The sequence below is a fragment of the Trachemys scripta genome, chromosome 2 (genome assembly GCF_013100865.1).
Source record: "Trachemys scripta elegans isolate TJP31775 chromosome 2, CAS_Tse_1.0, whole genome shotgun sequence".
Lineage (NCBI taxonomy): Eukaryota > Metazoa > Chordata > Testudines > Emydidae > Trachemys > Trachemys scripta.
The window spans coordinates 146,115,928-146,138,588 of record NC_048299.1 but is presented as its reverse complement, the minus strand read 5'-3'; the positions used below and the strand labels follow the sequence as shown (position 1 = coordinate 146,138,588).

Sequence of the window (22,661 nt, the reverse complement as noted above, 5' to 3'; positions counted from 1 at the left end):
ATCTGATCGTGCTTACCTGCTCTAACAGAGGGCGGGTCAGCAGAAAGAGCTGCATTTCTCTGCATGGTGCTAGCACCTGACATCAGGGTGAGTCAGGAAAGAGAGCTTTGCATCCGTCAGTTTACAAGCATGTTGAGAACATTTGGTGAAAGATGGTATAAAGACAAAGAATCAGTTTATTGCCCTGAATTTTCACAGCTAAATGTGCAAACGGCCTGAGAACAAATCTCAAAGCTTCTTCCTGTGCCAAGAAAAGCCAATGACCACACTCTCCACCCACCCTTGCTACCTTTCAAACAAAACGGTCATAAGGAAGCATTATCATAACATGATGATGCAGCAGAAGCCCTCAGGTGTCTATGGGCTAACTAGCTAATATGGTCAATGAACGATGGTCATTTCTCCCCATCAGACACAGGGTCCATAGGAGCAAGTGACACCAAGAAAGAAGAAATAGCCTGGGGTTATAAAAACAATTACAACACACATGAACAAACACTTCAGCTTTGCCAAGCTAAACTAGGCTAAGCGTTTTGCTTGGCCAGGCACTCTCCCAGCTGATTGCATTCTGCAGGCCCATGTGGCACACACTGATAGAGAGAGAGGGAGAGAGAGCTACACTTCACAGCCCTGTACAAACCACAGCAGGCTTGATCCTCCTGTCCCAACACACCGAATTCGCACCCATCAACTACACTGGAGCTCTGTTTCTTCTCTGTATTGGGAAGTCACTTTATGCTTGTGCAAAGTGAGCAGGTGTAAAACACTGCCCCTCTGATTTGGTACCACTTTACATCCATTTTGTGTGTGTGTGTCTGTCTGTGCACACGAGGTGTATGTGTGTGAGCAAGAGAGAGAGACTACATATAGCTCAAACCCATCTCTCTGGATTTCCAGCCCAATCTGAAGTCCCAACAGTTTTCAATAACTTCAGCTATGCAGATAAATGTTTGGATACTTAGCCAAACCTCCCGGGCCTGTTTGTCCGCAGACATATACCATTGCAAACCAGGAGAAGCTCCACTGAACTCAATGGGCTCACACAGTATAAACAATGTGTGAGACAAGCCTAAGGCATCTTTCAGGGGTCATGAAAAGCCTCAAATTTTGGACCCTTATCTGAACTTCCACAGGTTGGATCTGGGGTTTTGGGTCTGCGTCAGAGCTTCAACCCACCACTGTGGCCAGAAACCCAAATATTTCTGATAACAGGGCTAGAAAATCCTCCACTGTGGACTTTGGAACTTCTGCATGCACGGACAGCGTTTGTGCTGTTAAAAGCCATTTTCCGGAGGTCTTGTCGTCTTCACGTTCTTAAAACAAAGAGCACCACGTTGAATAAACCATCTTGCTTAAACCCATAATTCCATCTCCAGAAAGCAAGGTTCTATTTGATATGGGCTCCTCACCCATTAGAAGCTGAACTCCTTCACCAAGGCACTGGGTTGGTTTAACCCCCTTGGCAAACTATGCAGTGCCCTTTGATATACTCAGAGCCTGTTTGTCTGAGACATTCAAAAATGCTGACTAATGAAACCCGTGGTCCTAGACCTGCCAGAGAATAAAGACACTCAGGTTAAGCAAGCACACTCCTCTGCGATCTTGTGCCTTTGTGCCTTGGATCCCTTGCAGGTTTGGAAATCTGCATATTTGTTCTTTCTCTTTGTCCTCCCTGAGCCATTTAGCAAACCTGGAAATTCCTACAGCTTGGGGTGTTTTACGAGCTGTGGAGAAATAATAAAAGGAAGAACCCATTCTCCTTGAGTATGCTTCTAATACAAATAACAAGTCTAACTTGATAAATACACATGAAAGCCCGCAGGGTCAAGTGGATTGTGCAGTTGATAGGTACTCATGGGAGTTGAGTTATATTCACAGCTGTCACTGACCTTGGGGAAATCACTCTCCTAATCTATTCTTATCTATATAGGTTCTTATATCATCCTTATCACCATAGTATCTGAGCACCTTCCAGTTGTGCATTAAGTGACATGATTATCATCTGTTGACAGTTCATTCTTTCTCATCCTCTCCCCAGAAGGCAGAATTGTTTGTGGAGTATAGTGATTTGTTTTGGTAGGGTTTTTTGGGGAAGAGGGGGGAATTTTATATATAATACACACACACATCCACACTGCTCTGTGTTTATGTTAGAGAAGGCAAGTCAAAGAAGTGCGCCTGGCACTTGCAGTGGAAGGTGTTACGATCAGATGTTTGTCTGCCTTTTTTCCCCCTCCTACCTTTTGCCCATTTTTGTTTCTTTAGATTATAATCTCTTAATGGTGGGAACAGTCTCTCATTATGTGTTTTTTACCTAGCACGGTTATGACACCTAACACACATAAAAATAATACATGATCACACTTTGCACTTTTACTGACAAATTCATCCATCTCCTTACATGGTTCCCATCACTGCAGTATCTCATAGTCATTGATGCATTGATCCTCAACACCTTTATGAAGTAGGGAAGCATTATCTCTCCCATTTTACAGATGGGGAAAGTGATACACAGAGAGCCAATTGAACCTGGTTCATTCATGATTATTTTAAGGCCCCTTTGCCTGCTCCCAGAGTGGGACAAAGGGAACTTTAATGTAACAAAGAATCAGGCCCTAAGGCCTAAAGGTATTTAGGCCTCTAATTCCCATTGAAATCAACTGGAGTTAGGGTCCCAAATATCTTTACAAATCTGGCCCTAAGTGCTTTTCCAAAGGTCCCCTGATACAGAATTCCATAGCATGGCTCACAAAAAAACTACAGAAGGGGGGATCTCATTCTTTATTCAATTTCTATAGAGCCCCATTTATTTACATTCCTTATATGACTTTTTCATAAGGGATCAGGGAGGGTGAGAGGAAAGTTCCTGGCTGTTGGACAGGGTGGGATTCCTGGAAAGACTCGCCACTTCCTACGTAACCTAACTCCTAATGCTCAGAATGGGAACATGCATGAGGGGCTGCAGGGAGGCGGAAGAACCCAGACGGTAGCCAAGGAGTGCAGGAATGTGAGGCTGCTTCAAAGGAAGGCATGTTATTGTGCGCAGTAGGGGCCCAGGGAGATGGGAAGGGAGGGGAGTCTTGTTTCTCAATGACAGGCCAATACAAAGGGTGTTAGCGCTGGGCAACTGTGGTGTAACCTTGTTCCCCGGCTCAGTTATATTCATAATACAATCTAAATGGTGCTCCAAGCAACAGCTTTACTCCATATTTGGTTCCAATGAATCATTTCATCAGATTCTCGTCCAAGAAGTTTTCCAGGATTTTTTCTTGTTGCTTTCCATGCAAACCCTAATGATTTAGGTGTAGTTGTGCTGATAGAAATCTGGCTTGTTTATCAGGATAACAGAGTGAATTTATAATCCTGCTAGTCCTGAACTTTTTAACCCTGCTCAGCAATCAGTGCTCATCTCATATTCTCTCTTTATGGTCTGGATCTGTGTGATAGCAGAATGCCATCAACATACAGTGTAAACAATACAGCAACACACCGTGCAACCAATATGAGGAGCAATTAGAGTACAACCAAAATACAGCGCAAACAGTACATCGTGAATTTAGAATACAGTTGACATACAAACAATATACAATGCAATCAGAATACAATCAACATGCAAAGCAAACAATACAGTAACACACTGCAAACTATATAGAGCAACCAAAATACAGTCAACACACTGCAATCAATATACAATTCAACATGAACACAATCAGGACAGTGCAAACAAGATAAGTACAAACAGAATGCAATCAACACACAATGTACACCGGGGTCGGCAACCTTTCAGAAGTAATGTGCCAAGTTTTCCTTTATTCACTCTAACTTAAGGTTTCGCGTGCCAGTAATACATTTTAACGTTTTTAGAAGGTCTCTTTCTATTTCTATAATATATAACTAAACTATTGTTGTATGTAAAGTAAATAAGGTTTTTAAAATGTTTAAGAAGTTTCATTTAAAATTAAATTAAAATGCAGAGCCCCCTGTACTGGTGGCCAGGACCCAGGCAGTGTGAGTGCCACTGAAAATCAGCTCGCGTGCTGCCTTTGGCACGTGTGCCATAGGGTTGCCTACCCCTGGTGTACACTATACAACAACATAAAGTTGAAACACGCTGTGCAAACAATATGTAGACCACCCAGAGTACAGCCAACACACAGTGCAAACAATTCAGCAATGTGCAGAACAAGAGGAATAGATGGAGCAACCAGAATATAACCATTACCCAGTATCAAGCTTTCCCTTGCAAGACAATTGACCGGATAAGCTATAGGTCCTTCTCATCTTTAACTCTTGTATTATGCTAAAGAAGAGTAGTGTAGATGACTGAGCACTATCTTGTTGCTTTAGGATTGTTTGATTTGCTACCCGTCAATTCATGGGAGGGAAAAGGTGCATGGAAACACCCCGAGCCTCTTTAAGGCCAGTCACAATCATGCTGAGGAGTGCATAGACACTGTCCAAGCTAGGATGCCCAAAGGGTGCAGGGAGAAGTGGAGGAAGGCAGGGCCTTTTGTCCCTGCTACCTTTCGGCTCATATAATTCACCGTGCTAGACTCTGTGGCTATGTCTCCCACACTTGCTGGCTCCAGGAACTATGACCTTGTTTACACTAGAGAAATTTAGCACACTACTCACCATGCATGTAACACATCTTGCAGCCATGCATACATTAGTGGCTCCCCCTCGCAGCAGCATTCAAATCTGCATGTGTGAGTTTGGATTAGCCTTGCTTCCGGCAAGCCTACCCACTGTGTCAGTCTGTGCTGAGATCGGGCCATTGTGGGTTGGCATAATAGCACCAACGGTGCCTGCTATTCTGAGTCAGTCACAGCTGTGGCCGTCCTTTAGCTCAACCATCAGAATCCATTATTGTTTCATGAAGGACCTTGGTTCAGTCCCCATTCATGGCACGTGATGTTGACACGTGCATGACCTCGGGTTTGCTGGGCGCATGTATGACAGCTGCTATCTTGGCTGACACACCAGGAATTGAACTGGAGACAAGGCTCCGCAGCTGGGGCTGTAACAGACTCAGAGCCTCTTTGGATCGGGGACACTGTGACAAACACTAATCACTGGGTTATACTTGCTGCAGCCTTTCAACCTTTGCTAGCTCCAACCTGCAAGTCAGCCAGAATTCCTCTGGGGATTCCTGCTTGTACTCCCTTCCCTGTAATGTGGCCAGCGGCTTCACCGCCACAGCCTGGCCCTTGGGTTTGCTGGTGCTTCCTTTAATCCTCTTCAGATGTCATTGCTTCCTTCCAAATGGCCTTTTTGCTTCTAAACACAAAACACAAAGGGTTGATTTGGTTTCAGTGCACATGCACCAGCTCTTCAAAGCTTTACGCAATGCCAATTAAACAAACGGCAGCTACTCTGCCCAGGGACAGGTAGCTGCAGTGACTCGGGGACACCCCTGCTCCAAGTCAAGCCATGAACAAGGGGATAACCCTGACCCCCTGGCCAGCCCCTTTCAACATTGTTACACGAGGGCACATGCTCCTCATTAATGACCACATTGCATGACTCGGGGCTTGTGAGAGGAAAATAAAAACAGTGAGCTCATCGGAGAAGCAAAACAGGGAACAAGAGGAATTTTCATAAATATTTATGTCTTTGGGACTCTTGTGCAGCAGCCATATTTTTCCTTCCCTTTCTATTTAAACAGTCAAGTTGTTTGTGGAGCCTCGCTTTTAAAAATGACTAACTCCAGGGCCTAAGCACATCTGCAGCAAACCTTCAGCAGTTCACACATGCCCCAGGACCCAAATCTGCGACATGTTGAAGTCAGGGAAATCGAGGGTGTTTGCCACCTTGCAGGAGGCACTCCACATCTTGTAGCCTCTGGCCTGTTGAGTGCAGTTTAAAGAAAGGGTTCCTTCATTCAGATAAATATGTGGCCATGGGACAAAATGAATCCCTGGTGTAGTCACATTGACATCACTGGGCTTTCCCCAAGGTTGGATTTAGCCCACTGATTTCAACAGCCATGCCCCAGGGATGAATTTGGAGTTAGGGAGAGATGTTTGACATGCCTGTATGTAATAGCTGTCCCTTTGGATGGCTTTCTATTGCACTTGGACTGGAGAGCTGTAATAATAGCCAGCTATTTGTTGAGTCCTAGATACAAACTTCATGCATGAACTAATAGCCTCCCTCCCACATAAATTTAAATGGTTTCTATGGAGAATACACCCGATCAGCCCAAAACCTCACCCCAATTGCTTTATTACTTAGAAATGCTGGGAGAGCCTCCAACTTATGTTTTTTCTTTTCTTTTTAAATTAAAAAGCTCACGAGAGAGTGACTTCTTAGCCCAACAGTGTGAAGGATAATAAGCAATAACTGCTTTCCTTCCCATGGCTGGGCGCCCCAGGTGGGGCGTACCGGCTTACTTTCACCTCTGGGTTGGTCCTGCTTTGAGCAGGGGGTTGGACTAGATGACCTCCTGAGATCTCTTCCAACCCTAATCTTCTATGATTCTATGTACAGTGCTTAGCACATGGGGTGCTGATCTCAGCTGCAGCCTTTAGGTGATACAATAATCTGTATCTGTAGTTAATCCACCTCCCTAAAACACGGTAGGTAGGTTGACAAAAGTATTCTTCCACTGACCTAGCGCTGACCACACAGGATCTTAGGTCAGTTTAACTACGTCGCTCAGAGGTGGGGATTTTTCACACCTCCGAGCGACATCGTTGGGTCGATCTAATTCTCTAGTTTAGACCAGCCCATTATTACTCATCTGAGGGTTTTTTTAGCTGCACTGAGTATTTTGTTCCTAGATCAGAAAGCCGGAGTGTCAGTTCCAAGACTGGTTAGATTCACCTTGACATCATGATTGGCAGCGATCATAGCAACAGGTGATATAAACTCTAATTGGGAACTATAATTAGGAAATGCCTGCATGGCAGGGTTTTACAGTGGCTTATTAGGAATCCCCCTGGTTATCCCGACAGCATTAGCACACGTAGGAACTGTGTAATCCACATGCATCACAGTCGCGATCGAGGAGCTGGCAGGGACAAATCCTCTATTAAAGTGACTTTTGCATCATGACGACGAACAAAGTGTGGATTTAAGGTTGTCTGTTTCTGTTTGTTCCTTCCAGATTATCAAAGAGCCCCCTCCACCACCTGAAGAGGACAGTGAGGTAAGTGACACCAGCATTACCAGCTCTCACTGTGCCTTCGCTTCCAGGCAGGTAGCACACAGAACATAGCAGGAGACAGGAGTTAGCATTTCGCATTCACCTCCTGTGCTCTTGCACCCAATAGGCAAACGGGGCTGTTGAAGCCACAAGTGAGGTTTTGGGCGCACTGTGCTTTCTGATTAATGTCTTCAGCGCATGTTTCATTCACATAGGGATCAGTCACCTTATTTTCACAAAGTGATTAGGTAACGAGCCATAGCCAGTCAGAGCTGCGCCTGTACAGGGGGCGGGAGAGAGAGAGACTGTTCTCTGCTTTGAGTAGTAGAGCAATGTAGCAAATCAGCCCTGTTCAGGACAGCAGTTAAGTGCATGCTTAACTTTTAACTCAATAGGAAGACATAACCACACTAGACTATGTCATCTAGACGGATGGGTGAGCACTAAGTTGCACCACATCACCAGTGTGAGTAAAGGCTGTATGCACTATTCCTTAACGTTCCTTTCTAGCAAATTAGGTCTGAAGCCCAAAGGCCAAATTATGAGCTGGTGTAAATTGGTGTAATTCCATTGACTTCAGAGGAGCAGCACTATTTTACACCAGCGAACTGGGCCCACAGGTTTTACTCAAGGAGAGAGAAAAGCAACCTTAAAACTATCATGTGAAAATCTTAAACTTACTCCCCACTAACTCTTTCTGTACAAATCCAGTCATGTCTGATGATTAAATCTGGATCACTATTGCTTTCCTGGGACAGATTCCTCCCTGATATATGCCGGTCCTTTCTGTGCCATATCCACATACTACTGCTTTCAACTAGCAGTGAGAGAGATTCTTCTTTCCCTTCCACTGCTTTGCACTTCAGTTACTAGACTGACTAGACCTTGTCCTGAGCCCACTGACATCAATGGGACTCAGCGTTGATTTCAGTCCGGTTTGGATCAGCTCTTTACAGCAGGGTAAGTGAGAGGAGGCTCAAGCCCATGAACAGAGTGGTACAGTGGGTTTGTTCCCTTGCCTTTTGCTGCTGGAGATGTATTCTCGACTCTCATCCAGCTCACGAGTGAAAATGTGTTTGCTGGATTGAGCCTTCCCCCACTCCAGTCTGTCCAGAGAGCACTCTCTGCTCTAAGGCAGAGCTGTTAATGCTCAGGGCTGAGAAGCATTAGCCTCTCCGGAATCCTGCTCCGTTTCTGCTGATGTAGTACTCATGGGAAAGCCAGTGAGCTTCCCATCAGTGGAATGGCTCAGAATAGCTGGAGCCCAAGCCAGGAACGGAACCTGAGACTTTGTAGCTCTGAAGCAGAAACTCAAGTCATAATGCTCCCAAAGTCCAGGAAAGTTTGGATTTGAATCAGCCTCCAGATCAGAATGCTCATCTCTCATAATGGCATTTTCAATCCGTGCCTCTCTTTGCAACCATCTGACATACTTCCCTAATCAGCTCTGTCTGTTGTTGGGCCCGAAGTAAATCCAACAACTTTGTCAGTTTCCAGCTTCAGAAGGAAAGGGAAAATGTATTCACTTGAAATTGCATGTGGCTCATCTGCTCTGCGCTCCACATGCCTCCAAGTTAAGGGATTCAATAGCTGAAATCAATTAAAATACATCAGGTTGGAATGCTAGCTCTCTGCCCAGACACTGAGAAGGGAAATTACATCTTGGTGTAATGGGGGGATGTACGTCTCGCACATAAGGAGGCATTTGGTAATCCTGCAAATGTTTTGCAAATAAAGCAGCATTTGCTTCAAGTTCTGTTTAGTTCTATTGGCCAGTCTCTCTTGGCAGAAGCTGAACCAAAGAACAAGAGATTAATTAAACGGCTGTGAAGATGCTTTTTCTCTGAGTTATATTTTTCGCTGACCCTTCAATGCACAGAGCAAACATGGAGGAGGCCTTGCAGGATTGGAGCCATTTGCTAAGAGAGATTTTCCTTCTCCTGTTATTTTCACTGGAGATTTTTTTTCTTCTAATGTTGTGTTTGTTATTAGCATTTGTTAAGCCTGAGACTAATCACAGTGTCAGCACCTTGGAAGGGGTAGGGAAATTGTACATAAAACTTGGGGCGGCTGTCTCTCTGAAAACCAGACCCCTCTGACACCTACCTGTGTGCACTGTGATTACACAGACAGTTTCACCATGCTCTATCAGGGAGGCCCAGATCTAGCTCCTATTGATACCTTTGAGGATCTGGGCTTGGAGTCTCTTCCATTAGGACTGTCTTTGTAACCCATAGACAGACAAGGCAGGTGAGGTAATATCTTTTATTGGACCAACAGTCGTCAGTGAGAGAGACAAGCTTTCGAGCCACACGGAGCTCTTCTTCAAGTCCGGGAAAGGAACTCCCAGCATCACAGCAAAATGCAGGGTGGAACAGATTGTTTGGCATAAGTAGTTAGCACATATTGTAAGGGACCCTTCAAAGTACACTGCATATTGGTAACCCACGCACACTCAGTGGGTGGCTGAGCCATAGGTAGAGGCTGATGAGCTTGCTACAGCATTGGTGAGTAGGAGTGGCCTTATTTTTTATGCTTTTCATGCTTTTTACCTCCAGAGGTCCCAGGTTTTGGCCCTACTGCTGATAACCCAGCCAGGGGTAGGGCGCTACATTATGCCTCAGTAAATGTGCTCCTGTTGTTACCTGGACCTGTATCTGCAGCTTATCTGTTTTCCTACTGACACAATGGGACTCATACAGCATGTCAGTCACTAGAAGCATGAACAGCTGAGTGGCTACCACCACTGAAGAGAATCCTCAAGGGGGAAATGTGTCCAATGAACTTTCTGTCACGGCTACGGGCAACTGCAGCTGTATTTTCCCTCAGTGGTTCAGCAAGGGCCCCCCAATCTTGGCTTTCAGCTCCCCAGCTGTTGCCCCTGTGGGTGAAGACACATGTCACTCTCCCTTCTGACTGGAGTATTGCCAAGCAGGACAGTCCCCTACCTTCACTATGTCATCCAGGCAAAGACAGGTTGCCCTATGACACCTGCTCGCTTTCTCTTTAGAGACGGATAACATTGTAATTGCTACAGATTACCACACAATTCTTTCTAAGCAAGCCTACTTTATGCATAAGGTAAAAAACATTCCAGAGAAAACATATTACAATCAATAAAAGAACCCACATGCATGCTAATAAGCTTACCAAAGTTCATCCCAGCTCTCGCATGGGTTCTGGCAAGTACAACCTTTTAATACCCCACCCTAAGGGAATCCTTGTGGTTACAAGTTCATCAGAGCTGCAGCTCAGAACAAGCCCCCTCATAACATGTTTAGTTCCCTTTTTGTACAGTTTAGGGGTCTTTGAACTGGAGTTTCCCAAAACAGGTAGTTAGTATACACAGGATCTCTCTCCTCAGGGAATATCTCCAAAAGGTTGGCTTCAGAGCAGGAGAATTTGCATTCCCCTCACTTCAAGGTATTTCCTAAGGAAATCCACTTCACACTGTAGAGTTCCAAAAAGATCTTCGAACTTCCTCTGACCTTCCAGAGATTGAATTAATCTTGTCTTTCTGGTAAAGCAGTTCCATAAAATTTCACAGGAGTACATAAACATTTGCATTTGTAATACAATGAATTCCAAAGGTGTTAACCCTAATTCAATAAGGTTTAACATCATTCAGTAAAATGTATCTTAATTTCATAAAGTTTGTTCAGGATATTGTAAATCTGTCACACTTTCAACCATCCCAAACCAAAGAGAATCCCAGGGATACATTCAGTGTTATCCAAAGCTTTCAAAGCAATTGCTGTCTGGTTTAAATTCAGAGCTGGCTAGGAGACGGAACTACAGAACTTGTAACCCTGCAATCAGTATTGTCCAGCAAAGGTCTGAGTAACCTGATTTCTCCACACAAGTGACTGTTGATGGAGAGGATATATTCTCACGTAGTTGAGTTGTTGGTGGGACTGAACAGGAAGTGATAGTACTGGATGTTTTTAATTTTGCTACCGTGAATTTCGGCTTCCTGGTCTAAGGAGCACGTAATGTCCATTGTAAATCCAGCATATCTCGACATGCTCTGGCAGAGAAGCACGCAACACAACGCAGCAACTTCAAAGAGTTGCTGAGATTAAGAAGAAAGACATTCTGAGGTTTGGTGTTTCAAATCCTGCAATTACTTTAAATGCAAAGATACAGCTAATGAAGACACTGTCTGGGTATGTGCACCAGACAAAGAGATGTACCAAAAAAAAATGCGTTTTCCCTACCTTTATTTTATTTATGCAGGTGCATGAGGCACTGTTGGGGTAGGAATTGTCATGAATGATAGAGATTTGATCTGGCTTGCAGTCTAGTAGAGCAGCGTTCTAGGAGTCAAAGAGTCCCAGGAGATGGATCCTCAGCTGATGTAACCTGGAGCAGCTCTATTCACACTACATAAGTGGAGGATTTGACTCTTGGGGTTTTATTCCTGGCTCTGCCACAACTTACCATGGGATGATCTGGTGGTCCCTTAAAGGCTGTGTCCACACTGCAGCTGGGAGCATGCCTCCCAGAGTGGATAGACAGAAATGCACTATCTCTGTTCGAGTTAGCCTGCTCAAAATAGCAGTGTGGACATTATGGCATGCCCTAGCACAAGCCCAGCCAACACTTGGGTGGCTGGCCCATGTTGCTATTTTTAGCATGCTGGCTTGAGCGGAGCTAGTGTGAGCCTGTCTGCCTGGGCTGGGAGGCTTGCTCCCAGCTGCAGTGTAGACATAACCAAATATGACTCCATGATTTAGGGCAGGTCATGTGGGGCATAAGTGTTTAGGTGCTGGGGTTTGGGGCATTGAAAGGGGTGTCCATGTTGTGAGTGTCATTCTTATGTTGGAAAAAGCCTTTGATCTGACAGCACTTTCCTCCAGAGCCTAGAATTTTATAAACCTGATTCTCATTTACCCTAAGACCACTTTACATCATGTTAGCAGTAAAGCGGCCTTCTATATAGTTTCCTCCCACCTTGGGCCCCCTTTACACCACCAGAAAGGTGTAACATTGCCCTCATGTTAAAGTGAACCAGCACCCTCTATCTTGGAATATAATTGACATAAATCTTTTAAAGGTCAGAATCTGAAAACTTCTTTAGACACCTTTAGGAAATTAGTGGAAGTTGAGGCTGTGCTCAGCAATTCCCAGGATCAGGCCCAGAAAAGAAGGCAGACATTTTGACAAAGTACATTTCATTGGACTCAGTTACCATTATAGAGCCCAATCCTGAAAGGAGGACGGCCTTTGGAAGCAACACGTTGCATGGCAGAGAGAATCGGGACCCATTTTCCCTATTTTTCTAAAAATAAATGGAAGATGGATTCAGTCTAGTGTTTTTAGCATGCTGTAGATAGCTCTCTCCCCCATAGAAAACCTGGTAACCACTCATCTCCAGCATGAAGCAGTGCTAATCCCTTAAGTAGCAGCATTACATTTACAGTAAGAATTCCCCCCCTCCCCCCAACTCTTGGCAAAAATAAGACAAGAGGAATTCTTGCATCAGCAGATTTAAAAGCTGAGGCCAGATGGCTTTGCATTGCAAGGACAACACATTATACTGTGACAATGAAGAACTAGCCTCAGTGCTTTCAGAAATCTGCCCAAGGTTTCATTTGAAAGGACGTCTGAGACAGATTGGAGACACACTTGCTGTTGGCAAAGCAATACTTTTATCAGCTGAAGATTTCTGATTGATTAACCTCAAGATCACAAATGCTGTCCCATGGATAGTACAGAGCACTGCGGGCCTGGATGTAGGACAGATGGTTTAAATGACATCCAGAAAAGATCTAAGTAATGCCAATCAGAAGAGCTAAAAGGCTTGAAGAGCTAATAAGCACCTGATCGTTCTCTGATTGGAGTATATGCCCTTCAGCAGTTAAGGTTGAATGCACTTGTATGGGTATGCCAGACTCTTTGCTGGCCTTGATTAGATCAAAAACACACATGCTTCCACCTCCAGCTGGTAAGAAGGCTCCAGCTAGTCCTGTTGGATGAATGCCTGGCTATTGGACTTACTGCAACTCCCTCCGATTCAGACCGGACAAGAAATTCACCAATGAGCTGAATCTGGGACCCAGCATGGCAGCCTGTCTCCTACATAGGACAAATCAAAGACAATGTGTCAGGCCAGTGCTTTGTAATATGCCACGGGTTCCCCGTTCACTACCAGACCCAGTGTGCTGCTACTGATCCACAGAGAGCTAGATTGAGAATACAGCCACAGAGCAAAGGACAGAGTGCAAGGAGTAATCCCAAGAAACATTGTACCTCTTAGAGTCTGTTCCTTCCCTGCTCTGGAGGTGGGGAAGGAGAGGTGTTATGATGTATTGCTGGCATTTGATTTTGGAGCTAACTTTTCCCCACTATTGTGACACCTTCTCTCCCCAAGACATTCACAGACAAGAGAACCAGACAGGCTGCCACAGTATGCACCCTCTCCCCAGAGCTCCGACCTGTTCTCTCCACGCTGCATCAGCCTTTTCACCCGAGCCGTAAGGTCATTCCCGGCACAGCACCAGGGCCAAGCCACCAGCCAGCCCGTAATTGGATAATGCTTACGTCTGTTGTCGTCTTACCCACATACATCAAAACAAACACACACAAGAAAGTCCTGGAAAGAAAGGCGCATTCAGCAGCACATTTATGACAGGCTGAAGGTGATGATTATCACTGTCAAGGGAAGTCTGCCTGCAAAACCACGCAGGCTCCTATGTCCTCTTCTTGGAGAAATTTAACTCACCACATGGAGGTCGCTGTTGAGCCATCAGATGAAAGCTTCTGTTCATCTCTCCCCCTTGAACTCCTTTGTTCTGCCCCAAGCCATCTCCCAGGCACATGCTAGCACATTCCTGGAGCCAGAGAATAGCTGGTAGTGGCTCATCCCAGGGCGAGAGTCTGCTCTGAATTTTTTTCAGACACCCAAGCAGGAAATGTATTCCTGAAAGAAGCCAGGTTGCAGTTGTGTGCCTTCATATTTCGTTCAGCCCCCTCTCTAGTAACCAGGGATTGCAGAGTGGGAGGGAAAGGAACTTTCCAGGAAAGAGAAGGAAGAAAGAAGTGTAAGAGAAAATTGATTGGGCACCTTTGGGAATGGGGAGAAGTGGGTTTTATGCGTGGAAGGTGAGGATTTAAATAGCCAAATTGAATTTGAAACATATAGGCAGAATGGTGGACTGGTGCAGCAAACCTGATTAGAGCAGAGGATAGCGAGAAGTTAGCTCCCCCTTGAAGTGAGAATTTGCATAGACAATTAGGGTTGATTTCTTTCACATCTATGGACTTATTTTATTTGATGTAAATTACATTATGCCACCACGGGTTCAGCTCTAGCGGCTAGTCTCAAGTTCAGCTCTAGAGCTCATAGGAACACATGAAACCATAGGCAAGTAACACAGACAATCACATGAACAAAGTTCTCTAGCTTTTAGCAGTTTTATTAAAGTTGCCAACAAAGTTATGAATGTCACAGCATATACAATTCCTAAATATATCCATGCACCAGTTATAACTACAGACATACTGACATCTTCTTAGGTGGTGTTAGAGTCTGATGGCTCTCTCATGGATTGATCATCAATACAGGGATGGTCCCTGCTGGAGTTTTCCCGCTCTGGGCTCCCTTTTTTATAATGTGATTCTGTCTATACCTACATGCTGCGCATGTACATGAAAGCGTCAATCCTCTCTTTTCTTATTGGTCTATGTCCCCTAGAAACATAAAGAACCCCGAATTCTATAGGCTGTGTAGGTTCTCTTTATTCTCATTAACATTGATGCCCCACCTGTATTCTGTGGTTAAGACACATGTTGGAGAAAGATGTGCTTTTACAGCATTTTTATAATTTAAAATTAATCTTCCGACTAAATTTTTGCAATATTACCACTTGGTATCTCTTTTCCAATAATCTTAGGGCATTGGGTTATTCCTCGGTCATTTACTTTTGTCAGCATTTCTTATCTCCAAGGCCTAAAATAGCTAGGCTAAAATCTTGCAGACCTCAGCCTACAGGTTCTTGCATTTCAGCATGTCTTACTTTTATCTAATACATGATTCCCTTTAAATACTGATCAATCTTATACTTCTATAATTCTACACATTAACTCTATTTAACATACAATAAATATATATAATATAGCATGTTAATTAATCATAACATCACACAATAAATAAATAATAAACTAAAATCATTGGCTACACATCATAGAAAGGGCTATGGGATTTATAATGAACTCGCATGTCAAAAACAATAAGGAGTCTTTCCGGTGCCACGGACTCCTTGTTGTTTTTGTGGATACAGACTAACACGGCTACCCCCTGATACTTGTCACATGTCAAAGACCACCGTTGTTATATCTCAGCTAGAGAAGACATCTCCAGCAGCACAACACACCTCTCACCACAAGGGGGCATTGGTTGAAAGAGAGGGAACATGACTACAATTAAGGCAGTGGACTATATAATTCCAGGGGACTGGATTCAATTTCTGGCTCTGCTACAGAATTACCTGCATGACCTTGGGCAAGTGTTTTAATCTCTCTGTACCATCGTGTTCCATCTGTCAAATGGGGATAATTGCATTTCCTTTGTTTGTCATATCTGCTCAGATCAAGTATTTTCTCTTCCTATTGTGTGTTTGTACAGTGCCTAGCATAGTGAGGTCCCAATCTCAGCTGCAAAAACAAATAATAATACTAGGGGTCTGTCTAACCTGCAGTCAGAGATGTGACTGCAGCACATGTAGACAAACCTGAACTAGCTCTGAATTAGCTAGGTCGAATAGCAATAGCAGTGAAACTGTGACAAGCCCACCCGGGTCCCTGGGTATGGCCAGTGAGTGGCTAGCTCATGCTGCCATGGCTTCACTGCTATTGTTATCGAGTTAGCTAGTTCAAAGCAGGACCCCTTTGATTTTAAAGAGAAGAGTGCTTCCTTGTAAATCACTGACATTACTTCATGCAGTACCTTGCTTTTCCCTGATGGTCTCTCATCCGATTACTGACCTATCCCAGCTTGTCTAAGGTTAGGAGATCTAAGATGCCCAAACAGTAGAGCTGAAGGGATGGAAAGTTCAGTGCACTGGGTTTACTTTAGGTTAAGGAGAACACTTGAGTGGCGGAAGTGCCGGTCGGTCAGCTAATTTTTTTTATAGTGACATGAAGAGACAGCCTATAAAAAATAAACTAAAACAAGCACGGATCTCTTATGCAGCCTTTAATCTTAAGTGTTTCTGATCTTTCTCAAGACAGCCAGGTAGCTGAGAAATATGGCATCCAACTCAGTTAATAGGCACCACATGTTGCACGCTTGCTTCATTCTGCCCTCAGCAACATAAATCCATTTGTCCAGAGCCAGCTGGCCTGGCTGAAATATATAATATTACAAACAAAGAATTTGTCCTGAGCTAATTCTGTAATTTGGGATTTAATAGCAATCAACCATATATTTGTTTCATTTGCTATAAAAAAATCCCGAATTTGCAGAATTAATTCAGGAGAAATTCTCTGTTTCCAAACAGCAATTATGTTCATGTACAGCAGTGGTTCTCAAACTTTTGTACTGGTGACCCCTTTCACATAGGAAGCCTCTGAGTGCGACCCCCGTAATAAATTATAAACACTTTTTAATACACCTCTACCCCGATATAACACTGTCCTCGGGAACCAAAAAATCTTACCAAGTTATAGGTGAAACCGTGTTATATTGAACTTGCTTTGATCTGCCAGGGCGCGCAGCCCCGCCCCCCCGGAGTGCTGCTTTACCGCGTTATATCCGAATTCGTGTTATATCCGATCGCATTATATCGGGGTAGAGGTGTATATTTAACACCATTATAAATGCTGGAGGCAAAGCAGGGTTTGGGGTGGAGGCTGACAGCTCGTGACCCCCCATCTAATAACCTCATGACTCCCTGAGGGATTCCGACCCCCAGTTTGAGAACCTGCTGTACAGGAAACTACAGCGGGCAGCAAGTGAGGGAGTTGAAAGACACTATCTGCGTTGCACAGGCTGGCAGCCAGAGCTCAGCCGGCAAGGACTGAGCAGACCTGAATACTGGTCAGGAGTGAACCTCAGGAGATTCATCCCAGCACTGGGCTTGTGCCTTACCCATCTTGAGGCAGCTGGGCTCCAGTTTGGCCCCCAGCACTGGTTAGGGCATCATTTCTATAGGACTTGTGGCAACTGGCAAATGGTGAGTGCATAGGACTGCTCACTAGGGTTGCCACCTTTCCAATTGTTGGTAACTGGACCCCCCCCCAGGCCCTGCCCCGCCTCTTCACCTCAAGGCCGGCCCCTGCTCTGCCTCTTCCACAGGCCCCGCCTGTTGCTCCGCCTCTTCCTCCAAGCCCCCCCCGCTCTGCCTCTTCTCCCAAGGCCCCGCCCCCATTGCTCGCTTCTCTCCCTCCTTCCCTTCATTGCTCACTGGATCATCTCCACCTCCCTCCCCACCCCAGCTCTGTTCCCTCTGCTAGGGGCTGGAATGGGAGCTGCTGCAGCCTGGCAAGGAGCCTGCCTGCAGGTAGGAGGCAACCCCAGGTGAGCAGGGGCTGGCGCGGGTTAATGACCCGGCACCTCCCCGCACCCCGCAGTAACTGGGCTTTTGGTGTCCGGTCAGGACATCTGACCGGTCACTGCCAGGTCCCCTTTTCGACGGACTTCCCAGTCAAAAACTGAGCTACTCACACATGCCTCTTCCTGCCCCATATGGCCCCTAGCATGACTCCTTCTGAGGGACTGCAAATACAGTGAGGATATCTCTCCATGTGCTGGAGAGACCCTTGGAGTCAGGGGTATTTCCATAGGGTGTCTCACTGGCCCTTTATGCCCAGAGCACAGGACAGAATTCCCACTGTGGAGGGCTAGGGCAGGTAAATGCAAGAGCATGGGAGCCCTCTGCCTGCAGAACTACTCCCGGAGCCAGTGGGAGCTCCACCCATACAGGGCTTGCAGGCTTGGGTTTTGGATGCGGATGAGAATCGTATGCCAACTGTTGGAGTCTGCAAAATTGAGCAAAAAGTCTCTTGAGAACAGGTTGTCTCGCTGGATTAGTGGGACTGCCTTCTTCTGGTCACACCATCACTCCCATGAGAACAGCCTTTCTTGAGGCATTTTGGGGATTTGATGGAAAAGCGGCAGCAAGACTGGGAGACATTGGGAAGGAGGAGACAGTGAGTTCTAATCCAGGCTCCACTACTGGCCTTCCACTAGTCATATTTTGCCACTCTGTGCCTTGTTTCCTCTGCTGTAAAATGGGGATAATAATGCCCAGCCATGTGGCAGGGAGCAGGGCTGTCAATGGCTATACAGTGCTTTGAGCCTGCAAAGTGCTGCACAAATGTTATTCTGGTGGGGCTCCAGCAGTGCAGAGGCCACTGTGAAAATAATTATTAAGGCAGGGAAGAGGGGAAGATTTCCAAGCGTTTTCATATCTGTTCAAATTCAGTTTGAATTCTTGCCCTGAGTGTTTCAGATGCTCCTAGGGGAGCTTGAATTATCCTTATGTCAACCACAAATAAGGTTCCCTCAGGTCAGGGTTGAAGAACGTGGAGCCTAGTACAAAATATGAGACAAAGATCTTTGTTTTTTTGTCATCTGGCAGTTTATGAAGATGGATCTCTGGCTCCAAAAATTTATCTGTGTCGGCATCTTCTTTTATGTTTAATTTAACTCCAGTTCCATCTAAAGCAGATATTTGGGGTGGAAAGATGCCAACTTTTATACATTCCCTTACGGTACTTGTTGACTATCGGTCTCGTGCCAGTATTTAGCCTTAGATGGAGTTTAGCACCAGCTTTAGGCTGCATTCCCAAGCAACCCGACTCCAAGAGGACCCGGTCCCGGCACGCCGGGGGCCGCTACCGGCCTCACACCCTCCACGCACACCTCTTAACGGTTTCACACCCTCTTGAACTCTCTCTTCAAGGTTCTCCACCAGTTTTGGGCTGCATTCCCAAGCAACCTGACTCCAAGAAGACCCGGTCCCGGCACGCCGGGGGCCGCTACCAGCCTCACACCCTCCACGCGCACCTCTTAACGGTTTCACGCCCTCTTGAGCTCTCTCTTCAAAGTTCTAGAGTTCAAGAGGACGTGAAACCATTAAGAGATGCACGTGGACGGTGTGAGGCCGGTAGCAGCCCCCGGCGTGCTGGGACCGGGTCTTCTTGGAGTTGGGTTGCTTGGGAATGCAGCCCAAAGCTGGTGGTAAACTCCATCTAAGGCTAAAAACTTTTATACAGTCACTGTCCAACTTCCTGAAACGCACTTGGATTTTTAGGGTTCTCGTTTTCCTATCGCTGCTGGGCCAAAGCCTGAAAATCCTTTCTCAGCTCTGACTCAGCTCTTACGCAAGAAAAATTCCTGTTACCATCAGTGGAAGGGTGGTCTAAACAAGGACTGACTCATTACTGAGCAAGGACTTCAGTGTTTGGCCCCACATTCTTAACCGAGAAGAAGGACGGTTTGGAGGCTAAAGCACTGCAGTGGGCTCCTGACCTTTTGGTTCTATTTGTGACTCTGCCATCGACTTGCTGTCTGACTTTATTTATGGCCCGTGTTATATGGGAGGTGAGACAGATGATTGCAATGGTCCCCTTCTGGCCTCTGAATCTATGAAAGTCACCCCTCTGTGCTTCAGATTCTCCTTAGCGTATGCACAACATGCCTCGGGGCATGTGACCAGGATTCATCACTGAATTTGGTCCGCTGGTTGGATCATTAGCTTGCCTGGCCCAGTGCAGTGCGACGTGAATGCTGATCCATGCCCTGCTGTACCTCAGATCGTAAAATAGGGACAGTGATACTAATGTGCCCAGACCTGCGATCCATCTGCCTCTCTCTATATATTTGTGCTTCCTTTGTTTTAGCTACTCGTATGTCCTGTTGAATTTCTGGCCAAGTCTGAAGCACATCAAGGGTGTTTTCTGTGCTTGTGTTGCAAAATCGCCTGTGCCTACAAATCATGTAAACAGCCCAATCCTGCAGTGGGCTTGTGACTCTTGCTTTCCAAGCCTATGCTGTAGCCATTCGGAGGATGAGGGGGTGTTATTTTTGTTGTTGTTTTGGCAGACACGCCTCCTTTCAAGGTCTGAAAAGACTCGCAGAGCTAATAAGGGCTTGCGGGGAAGATTTCTTAAGTCTTGGCATTTCCTGTTGTGAGAAGTCCAGTTTGTGCTGAAAGAGAGACGCTGAAAGAAAATATTTGGATGGCTTTGGTCCCAATTAAAAAAAAAAAATAATCCTCATGGAAAAATTCATGCAGAGATATTAAGTTCTTATATTTCAGCAAAGAGAGAGAGGCTTCAGCAAAGAAGAAACTTGCAGTTCTTAGTTAATCATTAGCTTTTCTTTAGAACAGGTCAAAATTTTCCAACTGAAAAACAAAATTGACAAAAGAATGCCTGTGTTTGGAAATGAAAAATTGAGTTTCCTTTGAAATTTTGTGGGGGAGGTTTAGGTTGGATATTAGGAAAAAAATTTTCACTAGGAGGGTAGTGAAGCACTGGAATGGGTTACCTAGGGAGGTGGTGGAATCTCCTTCCTTAGAGGTTTTTAAGTTCAGGCTTGACAAAGCCCTGGCTGGGATGATTTAGTTGGGAATTGGTCCTGCTTTGAGTAGGGGGCTGGACTAGATGACCTCTTGAGGTCCCTTCCAACCCTGATATTCTATGATTCTATGTTTTTCTGATTATTCAATGAAAAACTAAAAATATTTTTTAGTTAAAAAATGTATTTTTCTTGTTTTTGATTTTTGAAACCTGAAGAGGTTTTTGCTTTTTGATCAAAACCCTGGAATATTCTTGTAAACCATTTAGAAATAAAAGAAAGAAAAAAAATATTTCTTCCTACATTTTTTTCATGGAAAATGCGTCCCCTTTTCTAACCAGCTATGCTTTTCTGCTTTGCCAATTCTCAGCCCAATTTGAGAATCATGGAAATTATAAACCATGGGGGTCAGATAGTGCATTGCCCTGGGACTAGTGCAGGATCGTCACCTACTGCATAGTGGTTCTCAAACTTTTGTATCGGTGACCCTTTTTACACAGCAAGCCTCTGAATGTGACCCTAAGACTCTTATAAATTAAAAACGCATTTTTATATTTAACACTCTTATAAATGCTGAAGGCAAAGCAGGGTTTGGGGGTGGAGGCTGACAGCTTGTGATCCCCACATAACCCTGTGAGGGGTCACGACCCCCAGTTTGAGAACCTCTCTTGGGCTTTCTCCAGTTCATTTTTAAATAACTAAGGCAATCAAGTCTCAGTCACTTACCTTGAGGGGGACTTTACCACGCTTTATAGAATTCACTGGGCCAAATCCTAATGCCTTTACTTAGACCTTGATTCTGCACGTGTTTCCCTTTTATGAACAGTCCCACTGACTTCAGTGGAACTACTCACTGTCTGTAAAGCTAAGCACATGCTTAAGCTTTTGCAAGATCAGGATTTCCATTTTTACACAGGGAGCCAAATTCTCTGCTGGCATAAATCCAGTAAAGTCACTGAAGTCACACCAGCAGAGTGTTTGTGTCTGTCTTTAAAGGGCAGTCTCCCTCGTAGATTACACAAGTCAAAGATCATTATTAAGACTGTCTTCTAATATTCAGCCTACATTTGCTCACTTGCATCCTGTTCATCTTGGTAATGTCATCTTGAACCACTTCAGAGCATTCTTCTCCCTCCTTGGTATTTACATCCCGGTAGTTATCTTTTATTTTCGTTTGGACAAGCAAGTTGTTTGAATCCCTAAAAGAGTGAATCCCTCTTGCCTCTTAGTTTTTTACCCCTTCTGTTCTCTGAGATCCTTAGTTTGCTGACACTTGTCTCGTATTGAACGTGCACAGGAGCCACTCTGCTATATGTACCCTTAAGAACATAAAAACAGCCATACTGGGTCAGACCAAAGGCCCACCTAGCCCAGTATCCTGTCTTCCGGCAGTGGCCAATGCCAGGTGCCCCAGAGGGAATGAACAGAACAGGTCATCATCAAGTGATCCATCCCCCTGTCACCCATTCCCAGCTTCTGGCAAATAGAGGCTAGGGACACCATCCTAACAGATCCTAAACAGATTTATCTGACTGCAGAAGGGTTTCACCAGCATTGGAAATAAGTCCCCCTGATCTGCTCCTTGTTGCCACTGACAGCCAGTGTAGGTACCCAGAGCAGCACCCAGAAGGCCCCAGGATCGGGGGAGTGCAAAGATGTTTTAAAGCCACCTTCATGCCTCCTTCCTGAGCTGTGCTGAGTGCTTTTTGGCCATACCTCAGGATCTGGCTCAGTATTCCTTCTTCTTTCTTCTGTTTTAAGGTGGTCTCAACCAGATTTCAAGCAATGATTTTGCAACTTGAAAACATTGTGGGATCAACCCGCTTACTTCTCAGAATTCAGAGATGATGCAAGACAGAGTCTCTTTAAAACAAAACAAGTTGTTTTGCTGGGACAGGATTGTACCTGTCAAGTGGTGTTATTTCATAGCCCAAACAATATCTTCTTAACACGAATGCACAGCCCCTGAAAAATAACCACCAAAAG

At 45.0% G+C, this 22,661-nt stretch overlaps 1 protein-coding gene across 2 annotated transcripts in view; it reads left to right on the top strand.

Moving 5' to 3' along the window:
• Nucleotides 1–22,661, top strand: part of ANTXR1 (ANTXR cell adhesion molecule 1) — a 178,812-nt gene that overhangs the window by 96,781 nt on the left and 59,370 nt on the right. Inside the window, exons 14-15 of one of the 2 annotated variants that reach the window (XM_034761776.1) lie at nucleotides 7,112–7,153; nucleotides 9,709–10,127. In XM_034761776.1, coding sequence (XP_034617667.1) covers nucleotides 7,112–7,153; nucleotides 9,709–9,777 — 111 coding nt within the window. In that variant the 3' untranslated portion in view covers nucleotides 9,778–10,127. Of the gene's footprint in view, nucleotides 1–7,111; nucleotides 7,154–9,708; nucleotides 10,128–22,661 lie in introns of those variants that run through there. The other variant, XM_034761775.1, reaches the window with a different exon arrangement.